This window comes from Porites lutea, chromosome 7, assembly GCF_958299795.1.
Source record: "Porites lutea chromosome 7, jaPorLute2.1, whole genome shotgun sequence".
Taxonomy (NCBI): domain Eukaryota; kingdom Metazoa; phylum Cnidaria; class Anthozoa; order Scleractinia; family Poritidae; genus Porites; species Porites lutea.
The window spans coordinates 26,019,318-26,033,464 of record NC_133207.1 but is presented as its reverse complement, the minus strand read 5'-3'; the positions used below and the strand labels follow the sequence as shown (position 1 = coordinate 26,033,464).

The 14,147-nt window shown below is 40.2% G+C and overlaps 3 protein-coding genes across 3 annotated transcripts in view; all 3 read left to right on the top strand.

The window, feature by feature from the left end:
• The first annotated feature begins 142 nt into the window (after positions 1 to 142).
• On the top strand, positions 143 to 5,060 carry LOC140942719 (uncharacterized). The gene is made up of 3 exons (XM_073391690.1): positions 143 to 193; positions 1,755 to 1,853; positions 2,515 to 5,060. Exons 1-3 carry the CDS (start codon positions 157 to 159, stop codon positions 2,775 to 2,777), a joined length of 399 nt encoding a protein of 132 aa, XP_073247791.1. The 5' UTR covers positions 143 to 156; the 3' UTR covers positions 2,778 to 5,060.
• Positions 5,061 to 6,407: 1,347 nt separating this feature from the next.
• Positions 6,408 to 10,340, top strand: LOC140944002 (uncharacterized). Its single transcript, XM_073393108.1, has one exon. The coding sequence runs from the start codon at positions 6,675 to 6,677 to the stop codon at positions 9,420 to 9,422; it is 2,748 nt and encodes a 915-aa protein (XP_073249209.1). The 5' UTR covers positions 6,408 to 6,674; the 3' UTR covers positions 9,423 to 10,340.
• A 2,116-nt stretch (positions 10,341 to 12,456) lies between these two features.
• Positions 12,457 to 14,147, top strand: part of LOC140943770 (2-aminoethylphosphonate--pyruvate transaminase-like) — a 6,715-nt gene continuing 5,024 nt past the window's right edge. Inside the window, exon 1 of the mRNA XM_073392880.1 lies at positions 12,457 to 12,644. Within this exon, the coding sequence (XP_073248981.1) occupies positions 12,512 to 12,644 (133 nt within the window). The 5' untranslated portion in view covers positions 12,457 to 12,511. The remainder of the gene's footprint in view (positions 12,645 to 14,147) is intronic.

Genomic DNA, 14,147 nt, shown 5'->3' with positions numbered 1-14,147 from the left:
CATGATCATCCACATGATCGTGGTCCTGAACAGGACTGTTGTTGGCAACCCAGGCTAGTATCACAGGCCAGTAGAAATGTGTTTACCTAATGGTATCGGTATTCAGCCTGTTGCTGTTGAATTTTAAAAGCTGTTTGTTTTTGTTTTCAGTTTATAATGGGTAACAGCCTAAAGCGCACATCTTCAAAACCAGGTGAGCGAGTCAATTAAGTTTAAATGTGTAGGATGCAACAGTTTTTTGTGTCTTCTTAACCAGACTTTCCAACCCTGAAGATATAGCTTTTGAAGTTACTAGAAGCAATCAGGTTTGCATAGTTCATCAAGACTGCTTTATATGTATTATGCCACTTGTGTGATAGCCCTTAAAATGTCAGCTTTTGAATCTTTTTCCAGTGTACAATTTACGTTTAGAACTCAGTTAATAAACCAAACTTTTTTATTGTACCACCAATGCAGTACCTCAGTTTCTTGTGAAATTGATTCCTTTATTCATAAGACTCTGCAGGATGGATAGGGTCATGCTGTTTTTAATTCTATAGTTAAAAAAAGTATTGAGCTGTTAATTCTTAAATCAAGCAATACTTTCTCTGAATCAATGTCTTGTTGGGATTCTATCTTGTCACTAGTCAGGGATAAAGGCATGCATTTTCATGATTAAAATCAAGTGAGAATTTCTCTGAATCAATTTCTGGAATTTGATATTGTCACTAGTCATTGATGAAGGCATGCATTTTCATGATTGTGGAAATTGCTGGGAAAACCTATAATAGCAAGCAATAGGAGACACCTCCAGTAGTATAACCTAATCAGTAATGATATCTGATTGACGAAAAGTATTAGAGTTTTACTGTCAAACTGACAAAAGCATGAACATCTGAAATATAAATATTTTCAGGAATGTTTATTGTCCTGTAACCAATCAAAACAAAGATTAGGACACGCAAGCAAGCCAAAAAACCACAAACTAATAACTGCTGTTGCTCCTAGTTGAGTTTTCTCATGCCTCACAATAACACTCCATAAATATTTTTGGGTTCTTTGAGTTTTGCAGCAAATGGTAGAAGTCTAAACAATGAAAAACTTAGAAGGAGCAAAAACTTGGTAGTAAAACTATTAGCAGAGCTCTACATGTGCGCAAGCAAGCGGAGTCCCATACTTTAGAAAAATTGGTTATCTATCCATCTGAGAAATTTGGGTGATCATGTAACCGTATGCCCATCCACCAGTTCGTCCACACCACAGGGAACCCAATGTGCAATGTCAAATTTTCTAGCTAGTGTGGGAGCTTGTGACCTGTGTTAACCTGATAATAGACATCCATGTTATGGTCAATTGATCAGTGTCAAAAAAATGTATCCGCTGACCAGCGTCACTTGATGGTATCATGGGCTCAGGTGCCAACTCATTGAAGTCACATGTTTTTTTTAAGTTTTCCACTGACCAGTTGTTAGCTTTTAATTGATCGCGGGCTCAAATTTATGTTTTTCAGTCGTTTGGTTTTCCCATAAAGTTAAGTATAGATTTGTGGTCTTTTCAATAGTTTAAAAGTCCATTCTCTGCAGTAAATTTAAAATGCATAAACAGGAGCTTCGCTTTTAGCTCTGGTTAAATCTATAATGAGTATGTGCTTGCTTCTCTTATAACTCTGCAGTGAATAAGGACTTCTGACTAGATAAGTTAAGATATATATTAGGTACATTTGTTAGCTAAAACACTTTATCAATCTTAATCTCCTGTTATGCTTATTTTGATAGATGTTAAAGACAACATATCAGATACCACATCTGAGTCATCTTCACTTGACCTTGATTTCTTTGCACCAAGTATAAGCCAGCCTCAAGAGGGAAAGACAGGTACCTAAACTTATTTTGAAATTATTCTTGAAGGATGCCTTCAGTTATTTTTAAGAATGGAAAGAAAAAAGATCATAAATCAGAATATGGAAAAAAAATTCAGGACCCACAACAAGATGCTATTTTTCAGGTTTCTTGAAATTTCTTTTCTTTTCTTTTGTGCAAGGATTATTTCTTCATTTAATTTCATAATGTCTTGTCTTGCACATTTGATTCGTCATGTATTTTTTCTTATTATTCAATTTCTGCTGAAAAGTTTTTACCTCATTCACCGGGGCTTCACCATGTTCCTGAGAAATTGTTGATCAAGAAGGAAAAAATTCTCCAAATACCCCCCAATATAGCCGCAACTTGTTTTAGATCTCTTTAAAACCCATCTTCAATAGATGGGTGTGTGGGGCAGGTACCTGGTCAAACTTAGGGTGCTGCAAGTGAGCTTGGAAGGTAACCATGACAACCCTGTGAGTGGCCTCTGCCAGGCGCTGTCACACTGAGAACGTCAGTGGAGATTTTGGCTGATACTTACCAAGATATATTCAGAGGGAAGGGAGGGCTGGAGGCAAGAACGTTAAATTGACTGCACCTTTAGGCCAGACTGCTGGGTATACTTGTTGTTTTTGGCTAGTTGGAGCTTCTTTCCTTGCTTTTGTTTATTTTTTAGAGTCCAGAGGTCTCTATGAAGAAGATTTATTGGGGCTTAACATTTCATTATCTTCAGTGGATCAACAAAAGTTGGACAGTCCAAAACCTCAGAAGACATCAGACACTAAGAAAGTTTGGCAACGTGGAGGGGTAACGATTCCACTTTCATCACAGGAAAAACAAGCTCAATTAAGTGCTGCAGCCAAGAATATTTTAGATCAACTTGAAGATTTAGCCTTCATGAATTCACCTGTACTGATGTTTCCCCTAAAGCCTGAATAAGTAACAAATAATGTGCTGTTGTGCAGCCATTTAATACAGTGAAATCTCTATGAAGAGGCCTTCCTAGTGGAAGGGAGTGGCAGCGTGATTAAGGTTGGCTGCTTTTATAAAATTATCAGTAAATTGCTGTTGACAGCGATTTACTGATAATTTTATCCACTTGGTCTCTGGTAACTGGCCGCTTAAATCGAGGGTGCCCGCTTATTAGGAGGTGGTTCTATAGAAGTTTGAGTGTTCTTCAAATAGATACTTAGTACCACGTGTGCCGAGAAGGTGCATTTAACAAAAAATATTATTTTCGTAGTTGTAAATTGACACCTGTATTTAGCAGGCACACATGAAACCATTACTGAAGGTTTCTGCTTAATATGTGTTCCTTCTACAGAAAAAAATGCGATAAAAGATTAGACTTACTGGCCTTGGTGTCTGGTAAGTGTCCAACTAGCATGGGTTCCGCTTGGTGCAGGTTTCACTGTATTCATCTCAGTGGTAGATTCCGGGTTACTCTTAGTCCTTCCACTCTTAATGGTGGCCAAAGAAAGGATTCAAAGCAAAAAAGCAACTTTCTTTTTGTACAATCCTTAGAAATGAACAGTATGCAAAAGTTGCGCCATATGTTTCACTTGAATGATAACGCCATTGGATTTCGTCCTCAGACTTAAAAGTTAAAACTACATACTAAATGAATAGCACCACGTGAAAGTACTACTGAAGAGGTTTCATTTGAGAGGTAACACCATGGGATTTCATCCACAGCCTTAAAAGTCAGAACAAAGTCAGATGCAAACGTTCAAGTGACAAATCATCCCCATCCTATCTCAATCTAAGTGTGAAGGGGTTAATAGTTAAGGGGAATGGATGGGTAACTCTGTACTTTTAATTAAGTAGTAGTAAGTGAAAAAGTTTGTTCTGTTCAGTTCTTAATATGTTGTAGGATGGGGGCATTTCTGGTGGTGCCCACATTTTTGTCAAGAAGTGAAATTTCGCTTCCATGTCTTTGCTGTTATCATTTTGAAGATCTTTGAAGTTTGAGAGCAAAACCATATCTTCAGAATAGACAAGTTCGTCCAAGCAGCTTGGGTACAAAGTGATTGAAGTGTATTATAGTTCATAAAATTTTATTTTCTAACGGTTGAACACGAAATCAAAGTTGGCATTGTGGTGTTTTCAACATTGACTGTATCTTAAATCATTTTGGGACGATTTTGTTTATCATGAAAACATGATAACAATGTGGAAAAAACAAACTTTACTCAGTGACATTTTTATTATTTTATTAGCATCAAAATGCGGCTAAAAAGTTATTATTCTCAAATAGTCTGGCCCCGGTTGTTCAAACGTTGGATGACCCTGTCCACCCGATAAATCGCTGTCGAGCGGGTAGGTATTGCGCTGTCCACTAGGTAGAGATTTATCCAGTGGATAGCGCTATCCACCCTTTTAACAACTGGGGCCTCCGCAAAAAGTCAAATCATATGTTAGTGTTTGTTCATAGTTTTTGTTTTATTATCGAGATACGTCATAGCATGTTGTGTAGTTGCTGAAAAGGGTATAACTTTGTAATATATTCCACTTAAACCCAAATCTGTAATCGTTTCTGTAATAGTGTTTAGCGGAACCTTATAGTTGTACAAAAAATGTGCTTTTCTCAATTTTTAAAGCTCGTGATCAATGCACAGTATCTCCATTCTTTTGGCCATATTCTTCCCATAACCGTTTAAGGGAGGAGGTATCACCTTGTAACAGCGGCTAGGTCACACAATCGAAGACTTTTTAAAAAAAAAAACGTTGTTGCTACCAAAATAATCTGTTAGGACTGTACATGCTTGGATAGTGAAGAAATACGAAGTTGTGTGGCAGTGGGAGTTCATTAATGGCCCAAATGGAAGAGATTAAAATTGTTGTCAGTCGGGTAAACTTGGAAAACGTTGACGCAAGTTTTTTCAACTTTATCTCATTTTCTAAAACAAGTGTTTCATTCAAAATGTATGGAAATGAAAATGCATCTCAGTAACGTGGTGGCGATTTTGCAAATACGCATGAGGTGGTTGACAGTTTGAAGTGTTAAGTAGCTCGTATTTAACAAACACCAAAATTCAGTGACCTAGCCCTGTTTAACCGTGTGTCATAATGCCTTTGATTCTCCTTACCAGGGGTTGTGCGTTTTTAAAATCTCATCTAGATGTTATCAACAGGAATCAATTTGAAACCCTGTAGCAGCATAGATCCTCCGTAAACACTTGTTTTCTTAAACATAAGGTATTAAAATTATGTGAAAACTGATGCAAATTTTCCAGTTGGTCTTGTGGCTAAGACTGTTATAACTGCACTCCTCCCATGACAGCATTGTAATATTGTTAACTCCATCTAGAAAGACATACGAAGGGAAGGGAAATGGGAACGGAGGTCTTCGAGGATGTGCGCGCTCCAATCCTTTTTGCTGCATAGACGGCAGTGTAGTGTATTGTAATTAGGGAGCTTAAGCAACGACGACGCGGACGGCAACGAGAACGGCAAAAAAGCAATAGGTTTGATTAGCAAAACAACAACTTTGCACGTGCATAACGCTTATTTGTACATTTCTTTGCCGTCGTTGCCCGACTACAACTTGAAAGTGCCTGAATTCACGTTTTGTCGAGGACGAGAACACAAGACAACAACTTTCTTTTCTTTTCCTGAACTTTGATACAATCCTTTAAAATTCAACTCCAAAAACATTTGCCAACATTTGACGAAGTAAACGAGATGGAATCAGCGCGATAAAGTTTGAAGCGGTGCGAATTCACTTTTTAAGTGACGTTTTTGTAGCCGTCGCTGTCGTTGTTGCTTAAGCTCCCTAATAACCCGTCTGTACATGCTGCCTGGTTATCTTAAATAAGGCGTCGCTCTTTTAAATACTTAGTGAAGTGGCTAGGGATGCATTTGCGATAAAATAATGCGCACCGTATGAATTAAAGAGAAGAAACTCCCTCAGGTCAGAATATTATGAATTCCTTAAACGTTTTTAGACTCGATTAAAGTAACTGATTATTTTTGGGAACAATTTGAATTATGTGGGACGAGATCAAAAGTTTGACATCATTAAATAGCCAAATGCTAAACAACACTAAAACAGGTTGAACATTGTGTTTGGTGTCTTCTTTGAATCAAAGAACAAATAGCCAAATGAGATACATGAAGTAGCTGGAACATTTTCAGCTTGTTGAAAATGTTTTGTCAAGTACTGATGAGCAAAGTTAATTTTTTATTTTATTTGTATTAATGTCGCCTGGCAACCTTTTTACAGGCCCATAATATAAAAGAGGCTACCTCGGTGAATAAGGTCCTTAAGATCCGACGACGGCGACCGCAACGAGAACGTCAAAAAAGCAGTCAGTATGTTTATTCAGCAAAATAACTTTGCACGTGCAGGACACTTAAAATTTTTGCACATTTCTTTGCCGTCACTGCGAGCCTACGAGTCCTATGATGTAGAAATGCTTAATTTTACGTAAACAAGCGGAATAATCGCGATAACTTGATAAAACACAAATTCCCCTTGTAAGTGAAGTTTTCGCCTCCTTCGGAAGGTGCACGCGAATACTGAAAAGGGTCTGGGTCTAGGTGGTGAAACTTCCCAGCAGTCTCAGGTTTCGCTTTCGAAGGCGGAAGTTGTCGGACTGAGACTTCTGTGCGTCGATACGCGTATTATACACCTTATTTTAAACCTGAAAGTTTAAATTTTTACAGGGAGTTTCATCGTGTTGGAGTCCGGCCGAAGGATCTTGTAATAGCGTAATATCCTGGAAGTCGACGAGAGTGCAGGGATCGATCTTGGCACACAAACCGGTCTGCTGAAACGGAACAGCGCTTCCCAAGAAAATTCGCAGTAAAGTTAAAGTTAAAGTGAAGACTTTGATGAGCATGGAAAAATACTCTTTTCACCAGTTACACAAACTTTTCAAAGCTGAACCACTGGAGAATATACAGAAGGTTTCTGAAGAGATTGGACCAAACGCCGCTGTCAAGAAAGATACAGGTAGATGGTCCTTACTTCACATCGCATCAACCACAGATAGATCAGATGTAACACAACACCTTATTACCATGGGAAGTGATGTGAATGTTCTTGACAAAGATGGTAAGTCTCCTTTGTATTACTGCCAGTCTCAAGAGGTCGCCAAGTTGTTGATCGATGCTGGCGCTGAGGTGAATCATCCAAGCATTTTGGGTAAGACACCTGTACACTATGCATGCATATCAAACGCTACTCCTGAGGTGCTTAAACTCCTACTGAAGTCTGGAGCGCTGGTAAATGCTCAAGACAGGTTTGGTGACACCCCCTTTTTGAATGCTTGTGGCATGGCTTATGGATGTATCGACGAAGAAGAGTTTGCACTGAACCTGCCAAAGATAAACATTCTGATTGATCACGGAGTTGATGTCAACCACACGAATGCAAAAGGGGAAAACGGATTGCATATTTGCTGCCAATATCGCAGTCAAGAAATAGTGGAAATACTGCTGAAATGTGGTGTAGCGGTCAACGCCCTGAACAAAAAGCACCAGACACCCTTGTTCATGGCTTGTTGCGGCGCTGTTTCTGCACGTGAAGGAAAGGAAGCTATCTTGACTACCCTGACAGCCTTGCTGGAGCATGGGGCAGATCCCTTGATACCAGATGAACAAGGACTGACACCACTTCACGTGTTGATGCTACGTCAAGGCAATTACGCATCAGAATCTGATATTGCATCATTTGCTGATGTCTTAGTTAAACATGGAGCTAGCCTGAATGTCAGAGATAACATGCTACGCTCTCCTGTACATTATGCAAGTTACGCAGCTGCCCATCAGAAATGGCTAACAGTATTACAGGAGTTGATGCCACTTGGGGCAGACATCAATTTGCAGGATGCGGAAGGCTTTACCCCTGTTCATGTCACTGCAACACGCGATCGCAGTCGCCTGACGACATTTCAGTGTCCTTGGGACTGCATAGAAGGTAACGACACTGTCAAACAAGCCATCAACTGGAATTGTGCTCGAAAAAATGGAGTGACGTTGGCTCACATTGTTTTAGCTCACAAAGGGCTTAAGCTTGGAGGGTGTGAAGTTCCATGGGACATAAATGCACAAGACGAGTTCATGTCAACACCAATGCACTATGCGGAATTTACAAATACCAGTGCACCCTGTTATTTGTGGGTGTCAGGCACTGTAGCTGACGTCACGTTAGCAAACTGTTTAGGGGAAAGTGTCATTGATTGTGCAGTGACAACGCTTAACCAAGAAATGATCGATCAACTCAAAGCGTACGGAGGGAGCCATCCAACAGTGAAAAAAGAGAGAAGGGTGCCAAGCAGTTCCTGCGAACTTTGTGCTCAGTTTTCACGCCAAGGTGAAGGCCCCTTTTATAAGCCATTTGAAAAGAAGGAAGAGCCAGTTTCAGTGGATGTGAAGGAAGTTCAAATAAACCCACCAATAAACGTGGAGGAATACGTGGAACATGTTTTGCACACACCGAGGAGAGGAAAAGTATCACTTCAAAGTGACGAAGTGGCCCAAATTTGCCAGGAAACGGAAAACCTTATAGGGAAAATTCTTGATAAAGTAGCCCACTATGATCCTCGTTTCCGGTCGATAATGATCGTATCAGGGAGTGTTCGTGAGAGAACCAAGGCCGGACTACCTGATGAGTTTGATTTCATGTGTAAGCTTCAAACGTTCAGCTCTAGTTGCAGAGTAATCGAAGACGGTACATGTTCACCCGGTTTTGTACGTTTGGCGAAGAGTGCTGATGCCTGTGAGAGCGTAAATGAATTCTTTGATAATGATGGATATCTGGTGCCCTATTTGGTCAGGTCTAAGTTCCAGCAAATCGTGAGGCAGGTCATGTTTGATTCCAAGTTGTGGCAAAATTGCCGAATCTGCTCCAATTTCGTCCTTCCCAGCTCAGACACGAGTATTGCCGCTCCTAAGCCGTCAATAATCATCGAGCTCTGTTGGAATGGCCCAGTCTACAAGAACATGATATACTCAGTCGATGTTGTGCCAGTCATAGATGTCGGGGCTTCGTTATGGCCAAAAGATGCAATCTCGTATAGCCGTCTTCTGGAAAACGTTGAAAAACAGTGCCTCTTCACAATGGCCATTCCAAGGTTTGAACGTGGTATTTTTGGGAATGAAGTGAGAATATCCTTCTCTCTTGTCGAGAGTCAAATCTTCGACAACATTCCTGAAAACCTCAAGGATGCCTATATTGTTGCTAAAGCCATTCGTGAAGTATGCCCAGCATTGGTGGATGAAGAGCAAATTTTCCACGATGAGAAATATCATTATGCCTCCTCTTTATTTCCCTCTTATTGGCTAAAAACGGCTTTGTTTCACGAACTAGACAAACACGGTCTGGACGAGAGGCACAACTTAAAAGTATGGGTGCAACGAATCTACGAGAGAATACGTCAATATGTGTGCAAGGATGAAGAATTCCCATCGTTTTTCATGCCTCGGCAAGACTTCGTTGCCTCTAGATTGAAGGGAAGCGATCAGAGCCGGGCGGATGCTGCAAAGCTGGAAAGAGAGTTAACGGCCCGTAAGAAAATATGTGAAATCATTCATCGGTTATTATCAAGTGGCGATCGGGCGACCGTGTGCGTCTCTTAGTAGTCACAAGCGCGTTGTACTCAGTACTTCACAGTACTGGGATTACCTTTGTTTAATTCAATGTAGATTAACTATTACATTTGGTAATCGAGCCATAGATCTTGGACTTGCCTGGTACCTCATGAAAGGGACTTGGTTGCTAATTTCGATCACGTTTAACTTATTTGATCCCTTCGATTGTAGAAAGGTTGCCTTTGCCTTCTACCCAAACGTCGTTCGAGTTTCAAGTTTCAGGAGGTGTATGCATGTTTCCAAGTAGTAATTTGTTATTGTGAGTATAGTTTCAGAACAGATGTTGACGACAAAGACCATGAAACTATTTGAAGTCAACATAATTGACATATATATAGTTTTACTATTTTCCCATTATAATTCCTTGCCACTTGATCTCCTTTGATAAATAATGATAATAATTACAATAATGAAATTTTTTTATTTCATTTAGCAAATTGTACTAAAAGCTCCATACCGCTTTACACAACCTCGTTTCCAGGGCGCTTTTCCCCGGCTTTAAAGCCATGGAAAAGCATCCTGGGGACGAGGTTGCGCTTTACAATTATAGTAGCAAATTCCGACAAATACCTGTGCTTTAAAAAACAAAGAAATTATTTGCAATTCGAAAGAAAGATAGGTCTTCAAAGTCTTTCAACATAGCGCCAGATGGACTACTTTTCTCCACTGGCAGGTCATTCCAAAAGCTAGGCGCAGCAACCGGAAAAAACTATGTCTCCATAACTTTTCAGCTTTGTTCTCGGAACCTGTAAAAGGTACTTGTTTGCAGACTTAGTTAAGACGTAGTGAAGCAATACAAAGATGGTATCAGAGATGCCCCTTATAATCTCTTGATAACATAATATACAGCAGGAAGATTATTTAAGGCCTCCTCAGGCTCCTGGCCTCCTTTGATTCTCTTCCAATCAGCGGCTGTACGCTTAAGAAGTCTCCTTTAACCTTTCATCCATCTCAGAAGCGGAAAAAAAACGCTACAAAATTTTCCCATTTAATTTTGTAAAATGCTGAAAAACAAATAGTACCATGTGAACACCGTAGGTTTTCAGCCACAGAGTCCTCAGACCTCATTATTCCGCGCGGCCAAAGCGTTTCGGGTCACGTGGCCCAAGCGAAGCTGTGACCAAATTGAATTGACCGAGAGGAACTGGGACTAGGGACTAGGCAACGTAAACGATGCATTCACTCTTGAAACTCTCTTGAAGCAGAATGTAGTTTGCAAAGAATTATTACTTTGCATTAATGACCCTTAAATAAACCACGTAACGTGATTCAACTCGATTGCTTTTGCCCACTAAGCATGCAATACAAATCGTCATTGAGGGCACTTCACACACTTTTCCGGATTTTTTCGAAATCTATATGTTGATCACCTACTTCTTGACAGTTTCAGTTCCAACCAGCGTCAAAGTCTCCGTTCGAAAGGGAAAAAATATATGATTTACTAAACTGCAACATGATTAGCAGAGCGGGAGGTCGCGGGTTCAAACCCCAGCCGGGCCAACACTCAGAGTCTTTAAATAACTGAGGAGAACGGTTAGTCTTTCTAGTCTTCTCGGATAAGGACGAAACACCGTAGGTCCTGTCTCACAGCACTTTCCCTTATCTGGTTCTTGCATTGTGGAACGTAAAAGAACCCACACCACTGTTCGAAAAGAGTCGGGGACGTAAATCTCCCCGGTGTGGCCAACCTTTCTTGGGCTGGGTGGCATATCTGTAAGGACACACTTAAATTGGAGCCCCGCTCTGTTTTGTGTCACTCCATATGGTGAAAGTTATTAAATAAATAAAAATATAAATAAGCAGCTTCTAGTTTGTCTCTTTTTCGTTGCTATCGCCATCTTTGGCTCTTTAAAGGAGCAGTATCACGAAAAATTCAGAGGCGTCGGAGCGTTTTGGGACGTGGGAAACTCATCGTACACCAAGCCAATCGTATACCCCTTGCCATCTTGTAGGTGTGTCCGTAATCGACTGTGACAATGCATAAGTAGGCACGGTTGTTCAGACGATCGTGCTACATGGTGCTTCTTCTTACATTTAGAGAACTCCCATACGAAAGAGACGGGGAAGCTTCTCAGCAATCTAGAATTAGTAAACCCCTTAAGGAGACTAATCAGTGTCCGTGACTCAGGTTTTATTTGACCCCTAAAAGGAGAGCCGTACTAGATACAGATATTTCTTTACGCACAACCCTAAGCGTATGGGTAAAAATATTGGCTTTCTGTTCTGCTTACCCTACTTAGCCTGCGTGCAGACGATAACTAAACTCTGATTAGTAGAGTTTAATTTCGTCTGCGCGCAGGCTAACCCTACCGTGAGACCATTTCTTCAGCGAGATCAGACGACAAGCCCCCAGGGTGGATGGGGAAGGAATGATACTCAATAAAGTTTTACATGGGGAGGCTCCGTCCCAAGGTCCAACCCCTTACCCTTTTAAAACGGAAGTTGCATGGAAGTGAGGCTTATAGCCTTCGCGGATAGAATCAGATAAAGAGGGACTGTTCGGTGCTGCGCAACGGCAATCAAGCTTTTTTTTGTTCTTGTTTAACATTGCGAGCTAGGGACACGGGGAGAGATTACAGGCTGTAGTAAATTTTTAAGCACGAAATTTTGGAAGGAATATTTTTCCGCGTGAAAGCCACTCTTCAGTTGGTTCATTGTTCTTTAATATTTACATCATCCGTTCCGGTTCCCGTTACTATCACTTAATCACATGATTGACAACATGTTTCCGGCTGAAAAAATTCCAGTCACGCCACGTTCACGGCACGAATAATTTAATTTGAACAAATCTCCTTTTGAGTTACTGGTTCCAGAAACTTTTTACTTCATACTCTTTTTGCGCTTTAGATTCGTGGGAACTGGATATTACATTGGGACCACACAGAATGTTTATGAGGAAACGGCCGTCGATCCCTGGGCCCTTGCCCCTAAAGCCCCTCCCCCTACATACCCACCCGGATTACCCCGCATGCGTGTGCGTTGGCAGTGATCTGTTCTGGTTGTTTATACTAGCCACTTTATTGGGACGTTATAGAGAAGGTTTCTGTTCTATATTCCTTCCCGACAGAGTTTTAGCCATGGCGTTTCGTTATAGAGCTGCAATGTCTTTGTCTTATGTCGCCAGGATTTGTAAAAGATCTCCTCAAGCAATCTACACTAGCCAAAAGTGGCTTTGTTCAGCGCCCGCAGGCTCGAGTCTCGACGAACCAGGTATGAAAGATTGTTCTTTTCAAGTGTAAGTTTATCTTTTCAAAAACCGTAAAATATAAAGTTGCGTATTTCATAGTAATGGAAACATTCGGTTGAATATAAAATATTTCTGACTTATTGGTATGTTATTCGTTCGTGCGTTGCCACATTATCGTGTTTGTTGGCAGCTTAATGATGTGCAATGAAATCTATATGTCACACAATGAAGAAAAAATACTCAACAACCATAACGTTTACGTTTATTCAAATAATCCACAAAAGTATAGCTATCACGTGGATGTAAACTAAACTCTAAATTCCAGCTTCTTGTTTATGAGAGTAAAGGTGATTGTTTGTAAGATAATTAGACGTATAACCTGTGTACGTACATTGCAGATGCCATCTTGCTTTGTAAATCCTTATGGTGATCGTGGATTACAATTGAATTAAACCATGATCATAACCAGGACCTGAACAATCGATGAAATCAATAATCGATGGCAATCGATAACAATTGATGATGACAATCGATATCAATTAATCGATTGATATTGATAATCGATGGACAATCGATCACAAAAATTTTTGTGATTATTGATTGTCATTGATTATCAATATCAATCGATAATAGATGGGAATCGATCAATTAACATTTAAGCAATAGAAAACGTTTTCCGTGTGTGCATAGCCTGATATAAACACGAGAGGGGTTGGGAGAATTCGAGACAGTTATGCAAACCCGAGACGAAGTCGAGGGTTTGCATAACTGTCGAGAATTCTCCCAACGCCTCGAGTGTTTATATCAGGCTATGCAAACACAGGAAAAAAGTTTTCTATGGCTTTTATACGATAACTTTCCCGAGAAAAAAACGCAAAACCGTTTTGTTTGGCTCTGATTAAAAGAGAAATTCTTACCAGTCGCAAAATCTTGTCCACGAAGCCTTGCACGCGTAATCAGTTCTTGTTCTGCAAAAAGATGCTTTGCAAAATACGGATTTTTCTCGCTTAAAATGTCAGCTTAAGCGAAGAAAAATTGACTCGCCTTCTTTGTAACGATTTTCCATGTTTCAGCCGTCGAAGGAATGGGTAAATAAAGTAAACTTGTCGAGTTTGGAACTCGAAAACTTTTTCAAATTTGTGCTTGCGTGATTAGCGCGCGAACAGCCAAACAACTTGACGCCACAACCATGTTTACATACTCTGATGCAAACACTCCTCTCGGCCAATCAGAGCGCGCGTACTATCTTAGTTATTTTATAAAATAGATTGTTATCAATATGCAATATCAGTCGATTACCTATTCAGTCAAACATTTCAATGGTCAATTTCATCGAGTACTAATAAAGCTACACATTTTGATATCATTGCTTTTTATTTGGGAATTCCGCACGGAAGATTGAGGTGGACGTAGGCATCTGCACAGACATATAAAGAAAGAAAAGAAGAAAAAGAAATAACAATAAGCTTAATTGTGTTTGAATGACGACTGCGTCCCAGGTCAGTTGAATCTTTGCAATGAACTCA

Bases quoted from the DNA above. Each gene is read 5' to 3' on its own strand.
- LOC140942719 (XM_073391690.1), top strand. From the start codon at position 157: ATGGGTAACAGCCTAAAGCGCACATCTTCAAAACCAG. The intron at 194-1,754 runs GTGAGCGAGTCA...TTATTTTGATAG, and splicing joins GCGCACATCTTCAAAACCAG to ATGTTAAAGACAACATATCA. The intron at 1,854-2,514 runs GTACCTAAACTT...TTTATTTTTTAG, and splicing joins GCCTCAAGAGGGAAAGACAG to AGTCCAGAGGTCTCTATGAA.
- LOC140944002 (XM_073393108.1), top strand. From the start codon at position 6,675: ATGAGCATGGAAAAATACTCTTTTCACCAGTTACACAAACTTTTCAAA.